A 16,544-nucleotide genomic window follows, 5' to 3' on the forward strand; every position below is an offset into this window, starting at 1 on the left:
TTTTAAAGTTCTAGAACACCATCCAAAAAAAAAATTCTAACTTGGAAGCCTGATACATAAAACAGAGGAAGGTGGAATGATGGCCTGTGTTATCCTGACATCGTTATGCAGAACTGAGGCTCTGCAGTTCAAAAACCACTGATTTTGTCCAACCCTTTTATTTTGGAGATAGGAAAATTAAGATTCAAAGTGACTTGTCGAGGGTCATGCAGCTAGTTATTTGGAGTGTTGAGAAGATCTCAAGCTATGACCTTCCCCAAAGGTAGACACTTAGCTCAGGCAACTTATTCTTCCTCCTACAACAGCAAAGATAAAAGTTAAGTCGTAACTGCTGCAGCGCCTGGACATGCCTTCCAGCCCGCTCCGCTAGTGGTCCACGGAGCGTACTGAAGCAAGGCTGTATAGCATGCGCTCGGAGAGTTGGATTCTGGAGCAAGCATGCCTGTATCCCTCTCTTCCCATCCCTCGTACTTACTGTTTAACCTTGGGCAAACCAACTGCTTGGTTTCTCTGTCTCATTTTCTCATCTGAAAAATGCGCCAACCTCAAAGCTTGCACAGTAAGGATCCGATGAGATAGTGTATGTAAGAACCTCATGTATGCCAGGAACGGACTGGATGCTTCATGGTGGCTGGATGCTGGGCTTGTGGTCATGGTGGCGCTGGTGCCAGTTGTGCTAATAATAGTGGAGGTAGTATTGATGGCTGTTTAGGCTACTCTGGCATCTTCCTGCTCATTTTCTGCTTCCGGTGCCCTGTGCCATATCTCAGCTTGATGCTCCAGCATTCACCTTGCTGAAATGGGAGGAAAATGCAGTCACCTTCACTCAGCTGGGCTGAGTAGGACCATTCATAAATGTCCATTTGTGACCTTTGTTGAACGAATCCTCTTTTAGCCACCCCTGTCCCCCGTTCACTTGCGCTTGTGTCTTGCTCCTAGCAGTCCTTGGAATGTAGTCCGTACTCAGTAAATATCTGTGGATGTGAATGGAACTGCTGTAACATCAGAAAGGGAGGAGGAACCTGAGACCAACCTGGGAGGCTGTGCTCCCCACCACCACCCTTGAACTTACGCCTGACTATCCTTTCACCAGCCCATCCCATGTCCTGTGCTCCTCTCCCCTTGAACTTACACTCCATTGTCCTTTCACCAGCTCCCACTGGCCTTTGGTTCTCTCTTCAGTCTGAATTCTCTTCCAGGGAGTTTCTTAATCTTTCATGTAGATACCCTAGTACCTCCCTCTACCTGGATAAGCACTAAAGACATGCCCAAGCATGCCTTCCTGGTTCCAGTTGGGAGCTACTGTCCCACCCTCAGAGACCCTACTCTCAACCTCCACCTGCACGTGTCACGTACGGTGACTATCTAAGGGATACAAACTGAGGTAAACCAATGATGAGTAGAAGACTGCAGAGGTTCTATTAAAGTGAATGGTTAGCTCTTGACTGCAGTTATGTAACAGGCAGCAGTCATGATAGCCGAGGGACATGGGAATAAGAGATGGATGGCAGTCAGCAGAGTTTATGGAGTTCTCTGCAATGTGGGCGTGTGTGTGTGCGCGTGTGCGCCCGGGCATGCATCTCCATGGCACACTGGGGACCTGTTCTTGAGATAACAGAGATACCAGGCCTTGAACTTTGTTTAGCAATAGCTTGGTGGCTGGAAATGGAAAATTAGTTTCGATAACTTAAAAACAAAACAAAACTCTTTTTAAATACCATCTAGAACCCTGGTTCTCAGAGTGTGGTTCCTGGATCAAGCGTATCAGCTTTACTGGGAATTTATCAGACACACAAATTCTAGAGTCCACCCCAGACCTGCTAGATCTTTGGGGGTCTTTGGGGTTGGGCCCAGCAATCTGTGTTTTAATCACGCGCCCCCCTCCTTCCACCGCCCCCCAGCAGTTTAGATACGCTAATGTCTGAGAACCACTGACCTAGCAATTGACACCTGATTCATCACCTTGACCGTGGCTCTGATGAGGAAGGTGCTCTTAGGTTCTTTAGACCTAGGTTAGGTCTGGCTCTTGATTCATCTTTATTCTAAGGCTAAAGGTGTTTAGAAAGGAAGTAGGTGCATCTGGTTAGATGATCTTTAAACAAGATTCTTCTATGTCAAAACATTAAAAATGACAATTATACTCTGAATAGAATATAACTGAGCAAATTGTTTTGCTTTATTTTAAAGAGGTGTTGTAGCTTCCATTAAGATGTATTTTATGGATAATAAATACCATATGTATTATAAATATATACGCACACACATACCAACAATATTTTTCACTCACTTTTGATCTCTGGGTTTTGTTTGTTTGTTTGTTTTTTTGGTATATTGAGTATAGTCCTGTTACTAACCAACTAAATTTTATCACCTTTCCTTAAAGGATTTCATGGCATATTTATTGAAGTAAAAAATAAAAATCAATATAGTCTTAAGCATTTAACAATACTCTGTGCAATCTTTGGAAATATCCTAGAAGTTGCAAAAGAAGTGTTAATAGTCATGGTAGGTATAGCTATTAAAGGGTAATTCTCAAGTTGGATAGAAATACGTGATCAGCTCTACAGAAGGGGCTCGCATGTATTCATTCCCCAAATGAGTGAAAATTTGGGGAATGAATACATGCGAGCCCCTTCTGTCTATGATTTTCAGGGTCTCAAGTGTGAGATGGAAGAACTTGGATCCCAGATTTTTATAAAATGATAGTTTGGGGAGGTTTGAATGATCTCAGGTCACCAATACTAGCTTGTGTGAGTGGGTTTCTCATCTTCTTGGTAGATAGCTTCTGTTAAGTAATCCTTTCAGTGCATGTCTTGCTAAAAGTTTTCAGTTTCCCAGGGAAATAATAGGAACTCTGGACCTTGTAGTCAGGAAACTTGAAATTTAATATAGACCTTATTGAAATCTAAAACTTTGGGCCAATCTCTCATGACTTCCCGGGCCTTAGTTTTTTGTTTTTGAGTTTTTGTTTTAATCTGTAAGATGATAGTTGTTGTTGGTTTAGAGGAACAATGTTTATTTTACCACCACTAAAAGGAAATTAATTTTTAGCTACATAGTGGAAATCAGAATATAAATAAGACACAAACTAAATTTTCTAGCTAGATTTTGCTAATCTGAGCAAATTTTGTATGCTTTTAAAATTTTCTTAGAATTTGTTTAGGGAAAAAAACTGTGGTAGATGAATTCTTTTGAATTAATAATAGGGAAGATTATCTTTAAAGTTAGAATGTGAGTTTCATGATATTTTTGCTTTTAAATAAACATTGGCTCTGGTTGATAGAAACTTTTCAGTATATTCACTTCCTAGGCATGTTGAAAATGTTACTGCTTCGTTTGTGGAATTTACATAAGCTGGGTCATTAACTGATATTTGCATTTTCATTTAGATTTTGGCTGATTTCTTTTTAATTTTTAAATGATAGTGTAATCCTATTAAATCTGAAATATTGTCTTTCAGTGACCCATATGTGAAACTTTCATTGTACGTAGCGGATGAGAACAGAGAACTTGCTTTGGTACAGACAAAAACAATTAAAAAGGTAGGTGTCAATCCTTAATTCAATTTCATTTAAATCATAATTAATCAAATTATGTAATTTTGTTCTGTAGAAGTTTATATTTTAAGCTGGCAATATTTTTATTTTAAGCATCTCCCTACAGATTTAAGTATTAAGTCTGTAAATTCAACATAGACCAAAATTTTTCAGTGTTAACCCAAGATACTGGTTCTGGCTTTTAGATACATGACTGTAAAAACCATTTTCTTAAAATGAGTATTATTACAAGTAGCAATTTTTTTCCTGCAAAGAATACAGCAATGCAATGATTTGTTCTTGTTATTTTTTTCCATAAAGAAGTATAAAATAATTGAATACACATTTAATGAAATCGAGTGGCTTGGGGAATTAGTAGGCACGAAAGGAATGATTTGACTTGAAACGTGTTTCCAAAGGAAGCAAACTACTTGCTTAGTTACATGAAAACTAGTACAAAATACTCATAATAAAACTAGATGTTTATTGTGTGTATGTTTTACTTTTTAAAATTTCCCATACATGATTTCATTAAAGATGTTTCCATAATTATATTTTAATTCATCTATTTCCTTGTTTATTTTATACACACACACACACACACACACACACACACACACACACTGTCCATATTTGGGGATTTGTTGAAGATGCATGTTTTCTATCAAAAGTGCTGTTCTTGTCTGTGCTTCAGTGTTATTTATGGATTACTACTATTTTTTCCTCACTACCTTTGGCTAGTGAAATAACACTGTGTGATAAGTATTTCCTGGAAACCATGATGGCTTTAAAAAAGAAAAGGTAACTCTTCTGCTTTGGTACAGAGCCTGGGCTCTAAGACCAGCTCATTTTGTGTAAGGAGCAGCAGTTGTAGTGTGTCCTCTACCTGGCATTCAGACTGGCATTAAAAATCTGTTTTGCAAACAGGAGCCAGTGTTTTGATTAGTGGGGAGGATGCCTGCGAAGGACGAGGCCATTGTTCCCTGCGTTAGGCGCTGTCGCTGGTTCAGTTATCAGTGGAGAGGGCGGCCGCCTTGCAGGGAGGGCAAGCCGGGAACCTGGTCGCCTGCTGAACACAGAGGGAGGGAGCCGAGAATCAAAGCCAGTGATTTTGGAGATTGAAATGTTTTTTCTTCCGAGGGGAGGTCCTCCTCCCTCCTCGCCACAGTAGAGGGTGTAGCTCCGTAGCTGAAGCTGCTGTGCCGGGCTTAGCAGCCAGCCTCCTGGTTGGTATTTCCGTGCTGTGCTCGCTGGGGTTTCAGAGCTGCTTTCATCATCCTCTGCTGTCCTGTCCTCCTGGCCTCGTGGTTGTCCTCCCTGTGTTTTGTGATCTTACGTTGTTGTTTCCTTCCCTCATCTGTCCTTTGCTTCCTTCCCTGTGCATTTCTGTGTAGCTGGTCCCCACGATTGCTGCAGCCCATGGCAGGCCTGGGCCGGCCCTGCCTCCTTCTGGCTGCCTGGCACCTCTCCCTGCCTCTCTCTCTCTCTCTCTCTCTCTCTCTCTCTCTCTCTCTCTCTCTCTCTCTCTCTCTCTCTCTCTGCAATCCCCACTCCATTCATAGCTATAAGTATGAAACAAACCCCATCATTTAGGGTTGCATTCACTGTTGAATTGTGGGTGGGGGAAGTGTTGGGGGTTTTTTTTTGTTTTGTTTTTTAAATGCCAGTTCAGTGTGGTATGAATTCTGTGTTTTTATTTTTTGGAAAATAAAATAAATATTTTATTTTCCAAACAATAAAATATCTGTAGCCATTGGTGAGGTTGTGATTTTTCAGTCTCAAATTTTTACGTGCAATTTTTGCGAGATGTGTTTTAGAGTATTATGCATGTCTAAATGCAGAAGAATATGTATATATGTATTCTTTCATAGATCTGTCTCATCTTAGTTTCAGAGGATGTTTGGCAGTCCGTCTATTGTCTATGCTGAGGACAAAGTATCCTTTGTGTGATACATATTTAGATAGATTGACACGGAGATGGATGCATGGATAGACGGATTAAAGGATAGGGCGATGAATCTTTTTAAACCTGATTATTTTTTTGGGGAAAATTCACTTTGGTTTATAACTGGCAGTTTTGTTTTTTTCCTTGTTTTATACTCTGATCATCTCTATTGTTCTTATAAAATGTTCTTTGGAATTTAGTATTTCTGTAAATAATGAACATTTTCACCCTTTCACCACCGGCTTCATTTCTCTCCAAAATGGATTTGTTGCCGGTGGAGGGAAGTGAACAAAGTTTATTTCCTTCTTGAGAGAATAATCATATCAGTGTTGATTTTTTTGAAGGATGTCTTTATATTTCCATGACGATGCCCCTTTCTAGGTCCCTGACGTTATTCCTTCTGGTTAGTAACATGTAATTTGTGGTTTCTTATCTATGAATCATCTGTTGCATAAATACATCCCCTCCCGATCTAGTTTAGTTTATAGAATAGTCTCAAATAATTGATCAAGTGCTTCCTTTTATTGCTATTTTGAAAGTCTCTTAGCTTTTTCTTAATCAAAAAAAATGTTTAAGCAAATATGTGGACCACATTGTACTAGTAACTGTTAATGTTTCAAAGACTGTAAAAGATATTACAAATTAATCTCTCTTGCAGACGCTGAACCCAAAATGGAATGAAGAATTTTATTTTAGAGTAAGTTTTTCATTTTTTGGTAACAATTATTGTTGATGACTGTGGATGGATATATTATCCTAATGGATTCACATTGAGTGAAAACTGAAATTTTTATTGTGACATTTCTATTAATGTGAGATATGGTTGGGTAACCTCCTAATGTGTCCCAATTTTTCCAAGACTGTGACTAGTGGTAACAAAACCTAGACTTGTTTCATTTGGGAATGTTTTAGGGAGTAAAAAAGAAAGTTATCCAAATATCGTATTTCAGCTTTTATATTCAAGTTTTTCTTTAAAAATTTGGGTAAAATATAATGAAAACAGTAGCTTAATTGTTTCTATGAGACGTGTGTTACTATTATTTTAGAGATAGGATAAAACAGAAGAGGCAACATAATTAAAAAGAAGCCTCAAAATTACCAGTCATGTTCCAGTAAGGAAGGAACATTTTTGTGATTCAAACATTTGGTGTGAGTGTTTGTGTGTAGTATAAAGCAACTTCTGGAGTTGAAAATCACCAAATTGGGTAAAATTTTCTCAATCTTTTGTATTTAATATCTTAGAAAAGCTCTATGTAGAAATGACTAAATTCTGTGAATTAATGGAGATTACTGTTCAGTGAGTTTTTCTGGTGGTTGCTGGGTTTTTTTGTACTGAGGCTTTGGAAATGTTAAACTGCTATTTAATGGAAAGAAAAGAGTTGTTTTCTCTTCAAAATAAATGTATTTTAATTATCTGTATAGACATGATATTAAAAACTTTACCTTTAGAAATGCTCCAGATGAGATCTGATTAGTGAAGATTGCCAAGGGAACAGTATTGCCATTAGACCCATTATAATTGGTCCTGATTTCTTCTTTCAACCACAATAATATTATGTGTGCTCCAAACTTAGATCACTATATACATCTGTTTTCTATTATGTTCAGAGCTGAAATATGGCATTGACATTTCAATACTTGGTGATATCCTATGTATAGCCTCTGCCAGATGTTTTTAAAATTACTTCACGAAGGACTGAAAAGCTAATGGGGGCAGGTAGATGTTACTGACCCTTAGTTAACTCTCAGACAGAGCTTTCCACTTGTAAAACTGAATTGTTTAGTCAACTTTCAGTTTAATACCTCGGCCACATTTAGGTAAATTTTAGTACATCCAAAATTTTTTTCAACTAGTCTTAGCTCTCTAGGCGTCTGTAAACTCTAGTTTTCTTGGCTTTTTTTTTTATAAAGGGCTTTGTTTTATTCCACAAATCTTTATTGAGTGCCTGCTGTGTGCCAACTCCTACCATGGCCTGTGGATGCGTTGGTCAGCAGCATGGCTCTTCACAGAGCCTAGATACTAAACCTGTCTCCTTGCTCTGTGACTAGGCTGAGGGCTGGCCAGGGCCAGAAGCACTGGTGGTCCCGCTCTGTGTTGTACCATCAAACGTAATTTCATTCCACTCTCTATCATAAAGCAGCTGTGACTTACTAACAGTAGACCTGGGTCCCATCTCTGGCTCTGCCACATACAGCGTTTGTGACTCCAGAAAAGCCACCTGAGGACATGTGTTCTCTGCAGTTTCCTTCTCCCTCATGTAGGAGAGAGAAGCCCTCACTGAATAGGGTTATTTCCAGGATTTACATGTGATGGTGTACACGAGAAGGGTCACCACCATGACTCACACATGGTTGGGACTCAGGAAATGATACGTGAGTCTGCATGACGGTTCCTGCCATTTTGGGGAGGTTTTGGTAAAGAGACAGAAAGAAGCAAAAAGACATGGAAAGCCTAGTAGCTCTGACATTGACACCATGGTTGCTGGAAGTGGTGCCATCTTTTCTTCCTTTGTCTCTTGAATGGTTCAAAACACGGGCTCTGGAGACAAGCAGGTCAGAGGTGGTTGGGGTTCTGGTGGCCCTGCATACGCCTGTGGACACGTAGGCAACATACTTCACTCTCATGGTCTCAGCTTCTCATTTGTAAAATTGGGTTTACAGTTATACATCATAGGGTTGCTGTCATGATTAAATGAGATCATGTGTTTCTGATATTTAATAAGAAGATAGTGTCTGAAAAATAAGATAAGCATACAATAGTAAATAGCTGCTTTTACTGTTTTCATTATTTTTATCCTTGCTATTATTAGGTCTATTATTGATTATTAGGCCTAAGAGATTTCGTGAGGTAGTGACCTCGTGAAGATGTAACCTTGGTTTTACAGGCACGAGCATGTCTTTTATAGAGAAGATTGAGAAACTCTTTAGAATTATCCTTTCCTATTTTATAAAAGCAGCTAAAAGCATTTTCTTCTCATGTGCCGAAACATTAGGCATAGAGCAATATAGAAATCAATACTAGAAAACTTGATTTAATAGGTACAGGATTTCCAGAAGAGGTCAGTTGTTGAGATTATACAATTCACTTGGGTGCATTGTAAGGCATTCTATTCTTTGTCTCTTATTTCATCCTTTCTGCCCATTTTTGAAATACTATTTATGTCCCTATAGGTAAACCCATCTAATCACAGACTCCTGTTTGAAGTATTTGATGAAAACAGATTGGTAAGTGGTTCCCAGTTTTTCATTTTTGCTTCATTTTTTAAAAACTTATTTTTTAGAACAGTATCTTTTCCCAAACTCTGTTTATGTTGTACTTCTGACAGTATATATGCCCCCTCAAAAGACTTTATGTTTGTTCTGTTACTAGTTCATGATTCCAACAAATAGTTTTGCATGTCTAGAACAGAAATTTTATTTGTATATATATATATGTGCGTGTTTTTATCATAGTTAATATTGGTGAAAGTCACATTCATGATGTATTAAACCATATACTTACATTCTTCTGTTGGGAACGTAGAGAAGCAAGCAAATCTGTGAAGAGACCATCACTCATGTAAACGAACCTTTCAGGGATTTTAACTATAAGACAGACTACCATACTGTCACCTATTCAATAGTGAATCTATAGTGATTCTCTTTGGGAAAATAAAAATCTAATTAACAGTAGATAGAGAAAAGTGAGTCTATATTTAGCAGGTAAAATTAAGCTGTATTTTAAACGTGGCACTTTTTCAAGGGAAATTAGTAAAAAGTACCTTTAAAGAATGAACCAAAGTTATGCCTGAAGCATAAAGCTGACACAAACTAGCATTTTATATATAGATTGATAGATAGGTAAGTGAGATATAGATATATATCATTATATAACTGATAAAAGTAAAATTATGTTTTAGAAATGGAATTTCAGAAGCATATCTGGCTTTCAACGTTTTGCCAGTTGAATAGAATATATACATCAAGTACCTGTGAGTCAAGTGTTCCAACTATGAAAATGAATGTTACTATGTTATGTGTAAGCTTTTGAGTTACTCTTCAGAAGTGGTATCATAGCTCTCGTCAGTTGTCACTCAAATTTACTTTCCCTGAAACTTACATACATTTTTTTGGTTGAAGTGAGTGTTCTTATGAATGCGTCTTGCTGCAAGAATTCACCTGAAACCCCCAAGTTTTGAATAGCTTGAGATGAATAGAATATTTGATTGGAAGGGGCCTTATAATACAACTCAGTTAACCCCATTCTGTCCAGACCTCTTACCTAATTTAAACATGTCAGTGAGTTATAACGCCCTGCTGGAACCTACTGTTCTAGTCTCAGGCCAGTGGTAGTGAATAGCGAAGCTTTTTATCCTGATTGTAGAATTTGGCAATGTATTTAATTTCCTACGCTTGGTATTAGTCTCCAGATTAGAAAGCCAACAGATTCTGGCTTACCACCCTGATATCTTTTCTATTAAAATTGTAGTTGGGTTCTTGGTGGCTTTGTACTGAACGCAACATTTTATACCTTGGGTAATAATTAGTCGTCCCACATCACTAAATCATTCTCGTGGTGTGTATGAACTCATTTTCTTGTTAAACTGAATGAGAGAGTCTGCTGAAGGTGCAGTTCTCTGCCCCTCGTCTCCCTCCAGGGAAGACTGTGAATTAGGTGGTGTTCAGTAGAATAACAGTAAAGTCCCTGGTGACATGGATGCTACTGCCGACTAATTAATCCTCATTCTCTCATTTACTGAGTACGATAACACTTCTTCAAGGTGAAGGAAGGATCAAATTTGAGGGAAAATGGCCTCTTGTCAGATGTGTCTTAATTATTAAATTTTCTTCCATTAAGAGAAATTCGCTGTCAAACAATTTAAGTTTCGCATTTCCAATATCTAACACAGTGACTATTGTTGGGATGACCTTGCCATGGGCTTTCAACTGTACTTCCAGACCACAAAGGGCTTTCAATGCAGAAATCCTATGTGAATACAAACTTCATCTGAAAAGTTGTTTTATTATATTAATACCTAGCTTTGCCCCAGCCCATCTGCAGTGTTGTTACTATGCGGTGAATGCTGCTGGTGGTGTTTTTTTCCTTTGGCTATTAATCCAGCTAAGACAATACGTGACTGTAGTGGTACTTGACAGTTTTAGCATTAAACAAACTCGCGTCCATTTCTCTCATAGAGATCATTTTTGGCATTTAAAACACATGCCTTTAGCAAACAGGTTTGGTTGTGTGTAAACGTAGGGTTAATCCTCCACGCCCTGGGCTGCAGAGCTGTTGACAAAGTCATGCTTTGCGGATGTTAAAATAAACTTTTTGTCACTCTTTGCAGCTTGCTACGTTCCCCTCCTAGTTTTTACTCAGTCCTAAATAAGCCTCTTTGTGAAATAACTGATGTTGCTGGATATGGAAAATAGTAAGTTTAAAACACACAGAATCTGTCCAAGTTAACTACAAATCTGATGACAGGTTTTTGAATGTGGACTTTTATTTCTTAGCTCCTTTTTGGACCTTTGCAAAAAGAGCAACATTCCATGTGTGTATCCCAACTGTGTTCATATTGCTGACTTCTTACTGGAAAACAGTCAGCCCCGGACAACCTTTTTTTTCTGTATGGTATTGAACTTAACAACAAAAACCACATGTACACCCTTCTTCAATTTTCGTTTCCTTATTTTGGGGTGTGTGGGGGGGGAGAAGTAGTTGTTTTTTCTCCTATCTGGCATATGTTAGAAAACGTTTTCTCCAGCTGCGTCCCTTTTCTCTGGTCCTTCCAGGTCTGACAATCATACTGTATGTGTGAGATCAAAACACTGCCCTCCCGTGAAAAGTCTTGTAGTAGCGGGAGCCAGACCACTAACTGGCATTTTTATAAGTTGTGCCCTCTCCACTTAGCTATTTTGCTACTTATAGATCATGGTCTAATTATCTAGCATTAAAGGGACAGTAATTCTGTGGGGTGTGTAACTGTATTTATAGTACGTTTTATTAGTTTGCATTCCGTGGAGTAGTGTGGTGCTATCATAAATAACAGGAACACAACCTCCGAAGCTTGTGAACGGGTTTTCCTAGAGCCAAGGCATTTTTACTTGTCGGCATTTAGTTGCGTGGGGACGGTGGGGAAATACCGCGTGTGCTTGTGTGTTCAGTGCCAGGTCTCTGCATTGGTTAGACAGCGTTCGCGGTGCCCGGCTCTGTTCCGAAAGAACTGTCTTGTGAATGTGATGTGGTTTAGATTTATAGCAGCATGGCTCTGAGTGTGTTTGCTGCTTAGTCAGCTGTGAGAGCTCCCTGCTGGGGCCACTCCTGTCTGATGGAAAAGCAGCAGCTGGGAAGGTGCTGTTTCAGGCTCTTGCTGTTTGGAAAAAAAAAAAAAAAAAGGCAAGAGGGGGAAAACTCCACTACAAGTCCACAAGCTGGCATTGGAGGGGGAGACGGCGGTCATGTGGTTCTGGCCATCCTACCCTCTGTCACAGTGTGGATGAGAGCTTTTTGCTCTTATCCAATCATGCCTGGAATGCCGCTTGCCACTTGGGTTATTTCTGCTATCTGTCGCTCTTAGTGCGGCAGTGCTAACGGTTTGGCAGATGGGACTCTTTTTCTTGGAGTTTGTGTCTTCAGTTTTTGACTTCTGGCAGCGTCGGGCGTGTTGTTGCCGCTCGCCCTCTCCCTCCCTGCCCTGCTGGGCACCATGGCCCATCGGCTTCGGTTTCATTTTGGCTCTGGTCGCAGCAACACAGCCCCCGAATCAGAGATCCTCGACCAGGAGAGAGAAGACGACTTTTTCATGGCATTCCACACCCTGCCACGGAGGAGCGGCCCTCACCCCTTCGCCCACAATGGAGCGGAGGACAGCGGCAGCCTGCAGGAGGCTGTGGGCGCGCTCAAGCGCAGCACGTCCATGTTCATCCCTCAGCTCCTGAGTCCCGTGGACGCGCGGCCCACCCGGAGCTCGTCGGTGCAGATTTCGCTGCAGCGCAAAGCGGCGGACGGCGCCCCGGACACGTGTGGGCTGTCCGAGGGTCTGGACGGCGATGCGGGGTCGGTATCTCGGGGCAGCTGCTGGGAGCCCCCAGAGCCTCAGGCCCCTGAGAACTCCCTTCCCAGGGACGCCAGGGGTGCAGGCCCCCAGGTCAATGGCACGTGTGGCCGTCAAGCTCGGGGTCCTGTCCCTGCTGATGGCCTCAAAGAGACCGAACTTGCAACCACCCAGGGTTCCGAGGGTGGAGGGCTCCGGATCCAGCACCGAGCCTCCAGCGCCGATGTGCGCCAGGTGAAGCTGACACCATTCGGGGCCGATGGCCAGGGCAGCCCATCGGCGCCGGAACCCAGGCGCTGGTCCCTGCAGCATGTTCCAGATGCTTCTGGAAGTTCTGGGAAGCGGTGCTTTGTCTTCCAGTTGCAGCAGCCGTCACCAGGCGTGCCAGGGCTAGGTGGTGACTTTAACTTCGGGTTCACGGGCACGAAGGGGGACAGGTTGGTGAGGTACCCCCGCATCCGACTGGAAAGGAGCACCTCGTACCCCACGCAGCCCCGAGCAGAGCGCAGCAGCCCCACGGAAGAGCGGGGCCACCCAGAGACACCACCTCGGGGCCACAGGGTGGCTCCCGAAATCCACAGGACGAATTCCATGGAGAGGATGCCACAGGGTCAGGGCTGCACGTTTAAGATCAGGCAAGATCAAAATGCGGGACAGCAGCATTTCAGAATTCTTGTGACTCGGGGCCCAGAGGAAGCTCACCAGAATCCTGAGGAGAGGACCACCACCAGGCCTGGTTCCATGGTGGCTGGAGCCCCGGTAAGTTAGCGTGCCGTGTAGGTGTGGCCGCCCGTCGGAAGGGACTGATTCAAGCCCAGAAAGCTTATTCTGCAGTGTAATTAAAATAAACTTCATCCTCCTCCCTCTGGGAGTTTCCCTGCTTTGGGCCACTGTAACTTAAGGGTGGCCAAGTTGTGCTCTAGTGTTTGGTAGAGTTCCATGAAACTGGTCAGCATTGCAGAAAAGATCATTCCTTTAGGTACTACTACTCAAAGCCAGACAACTCTGCCTGTTTTGAAAATCCAACCTGCCCCCCACCCCACTCCCTTTCCCCCTTCTGAATAAGACGATTTTTAAAATTTATTGCTTTGAATTAATCTGCCAGCGCCCCAAGATGTTGATATTAGAAATATATTTGAAAGTGATTTGCAAATATAGTCCATGACAACACTTTCCTTGGAAAAAAAATCAATTCTAAATACAGGTGAAAGAATATCACTAAAAACTTCAGTCTAGTCTCTTCATCATTAAATGTAGGTAAAGCGTGACCAATTGTTCCTAATGGCCTTTTTGCTATAGAGGGTCAGCCCTTGTTATATCATTTATTGTCTTTGGGATTTTTTTTTTTGTCCCTTAAAACTGAACGAGTGTAGTCACACTTGTGGGACAGTAAGAAATGCGTTTTCTGAAGCAGATTGGCTAAGGGACCCTGACCAGGAACTTGGTAATGGTCAGATAGCATGGCCGTGCTGCTTCTCACCGCCCACTTGAGTGTCTAAGCCGGGATGCTGTATATAGAATAGTAAGTGCCCTGTCTCCAGCTGTGGACACAGATGCCCAAGAACAAATTTTAGCCTTTATTGTTCCTGTGTTCTTGCTCTCTCCCTTTCCGTGAAATGGAGTACAGAAAGACAGCTGCTAACCCCACCAGGCAAATCATGACTTGGCAGCTTTCATAGTTTGTAGTGGGATGAAAAGTTTGAGCAGTTAGCTTTCTTTTGCTAGTAATTACTAGCCATTAAGAGCTTTTTTTTTTTTTTTTTTTTTTTTTTTTTTGAGAACTAGCTCCTTATCTTTTTGAATTGGATTCCCACCCCCACCCCCCCAAATTTCATGTGATTACTGGTTTGCATATATGACTGTGAATTGTCTTCGGGACTTTTTGTGTGGGTTTCGTTTATGAATTGTGACTTTTCAAGGTGGATGGCTGAGTGTTACTATAGAATTGTATCATCTTTTATTGCTTTATGTTTGGCCATTCAAGTACACTTGATCACTGCTCCATCGTTTGTCTTCACCGCTTTGGAAGGGGCAACCAGATGCTAAATGCAAATGTTACAGTTTTCTTGGTGTTATATAACTATTCCTTCTTACCCCTTCCCTAAGCCCCTTTCTTAGGAAATGTCTCAGTGCTGTGTCTTGGTCTGAACCAACCCCATTTTTATACAATGGTTCAAATGTCAATAAAATTTTGATATTATAAGAGCTTTTAACCTTCACCCCAAGAAAGCACCATCATGACAGTTGTGGGCTTTGGTGGGCAGCACACGTCCATGCTGACCTTGGACCACCTACCACAGGAAAACAGAAAAGCAGAATGCATTTCCTAACGTTTTGATGACTATTCGATTGTTACCAAAAACTATATCGATTGTTACCAAAAACTTAATATCATTTGTGCAGTTAGAGATGAAGGACAATTGGGTTTATATAATTAAAGTCTCCTTTGACTTGAAGTTTCTAATGTAATTAGAAAACAAATAGACTATTCTAAAAGTTACGTGTACCTTACATACAAGGACTATTGTAACTTGCAAAAACTATTATAGAGGAAAACAAATTTCTTCAAATTTGGAAATGGAAGTTCTCGAATAAAGAGCACTTCTTGGAGAATAAGTTCTGTCTAGCACAAGGTGGTTTTCATTTTCACAGGTGTGTTTTTGTACGTAGACATAACCATTAGTAAGTGGTTAGTAAGAAGTTGGTTTTCTTTTAAGCAAAAACTTTTTTTCTTTAAGAAGCAAAGAGAAAACTTGTCGCATAACAAAACTATCTGCTCCATTCAACACTTTGTACGTGTTTCATATGGGCAGGGGTGTTAAGTGCAGGCAGCAGCTGCCACGGCCGTATTTATCTTGAGGGAAAACATTCACTGCGGCGTCTACAGTCTGACTGCCACCAAGCTTTTTGATGTTTCAAGTATCTGCTGCTTTGGGCAGAAGGGCATTTCATTATTAGTTTACATGAAAAAAAAATATCTATTGCAGTCTGGTTTTTGAATGATGTAAAAACTGTTTTTTGGGAAAATCACTCACAATTCCTTTTACAAATGTGGTCATATTTCATAATCTATGCCTTAGACCTTATTACAAAGTTGACTTTTGAGTACTTTTCTCAGTCTGTGCCTCCCAAACATCCTGTCGTGAATAAATATAAATTGCGCCATGACTCCAAAAAATGTTAACCAGCTAGATTCCCAGAAAAAAAAAAAAAGGCAACGAACCCCTTATGATGACTGATTTTTCACCCCGTCTGACACCTTCACAGTAAAATAGAATTGGTTCTTACAGCCATCAGTTTTAATCAGTTATAGTATTTAAGAGGTCTTTGAACTTATCAGTTCAATTGTGGCATTATTAATAGCCATCTAACAAATAACTTATTTTCTTAAATTAGTTTTTGAGTTATTTGGTCGGGTTATGAGCTTCTTAACTGCATTCGAGTTATTCCAAGGAAGGTGAATCACTGTTTACCAGCATTTATGCCCTCTTTCAACCCAGTTGCGTGCATAGTAACTGCTAGGCTCTGCCTTTTACAAGCTTCAGGAGCCAGTTTTGTAATCCCATTAATGTCAGTAAGTGTTTAAGACCCACTGTGTGTATAACATTACAATGGATGTCAGCTCCTTGCTGACATGGAGTTTGTAATGTAAACAGAGGGAAGAGGGCCCATGGGGGGCAAAGACCCACATTCTAACACCCACTACATACACCAATAGGGAAGTGAGTATTCTTTACTTCCTTCCCAGGTTCTCTGCGCCTTTCCCTGTGCCCCTTCAGTGGACGTATACTTCACTGAAGTAGTATCTTTGGTGATTAAACAATTCATTTCACTGAACAATAAGAGAATATCCAAAGTGTTTTTCTTTGGGAGGGATTTTAGTTGACTCTGTTTTAGAAAAAGGGTGATTTTTACTGTACAGAAAAAAAATTGACATTGGTATTAGTTGATGTCTTTTTTTACCTTAAAATATAATTCTATGACTATATGTATAAGCCACCCTTTTATTTAAAAACCCAACAACATTCT

General features: G+C 40.7%; 1 protein-coding gene across 12 annotated transcripts in view; it reads left to right on the forward strand.

Moving 5' to 3' along the window:
- Window positions 1-16,544, forward strand: part of NEDD4L (NEDD4 like E3 ubiquitin protein ligase) — a 310,035-nt gene that overhangs the window by 164,038 nt on the left and 129,453 nt on the right. For 5 of the 12 annotated variants that reach the window (XM_019755309.3, XM_074339904.2, XM_088798016.1 and 2 more), the window contains 3 exons: window positions 3,461-3,542; window positions 6,140-6,178; window positions 8,653-8,706. In XM_019755309.3, coding sequence (XP_019610868.2) covers window positions 3,461-3,542; window positions 6,140-6,178; window positions 8,653-8,706 — 175 coding nt within the window. Of the gene's footprint in view, window positions 1-3,460; window positions 3,543-4,688; window positions 4,763-6,139; window positions 6,179-8,652; window positions 8,707-9,430; window positions 9,453-11,972; window positions 13,275-16,544 lie in introns of those variants that run through there. The other 7 variants (XM_074339909.2, XM_088798017.1, XM_074339903.2 and 4 more) reach the window with 7 other exon arrangements.

This window comes from Rhinolophus sinicus, chromosome 4, assembly GCF_057876585.1.
Source record: "Rhinolophus sinicus isolate RSI-liver-muscle chromosome 4, RSI-T2T, whole genome shotgun sequence".
Classification (NCBI taxonomy): Eukaryota; Metazoa; Chordata; class Mammalia; order Chiroptera; family Rhinolophidae; genus Rhinolophus; species Rhinolophus sinicus.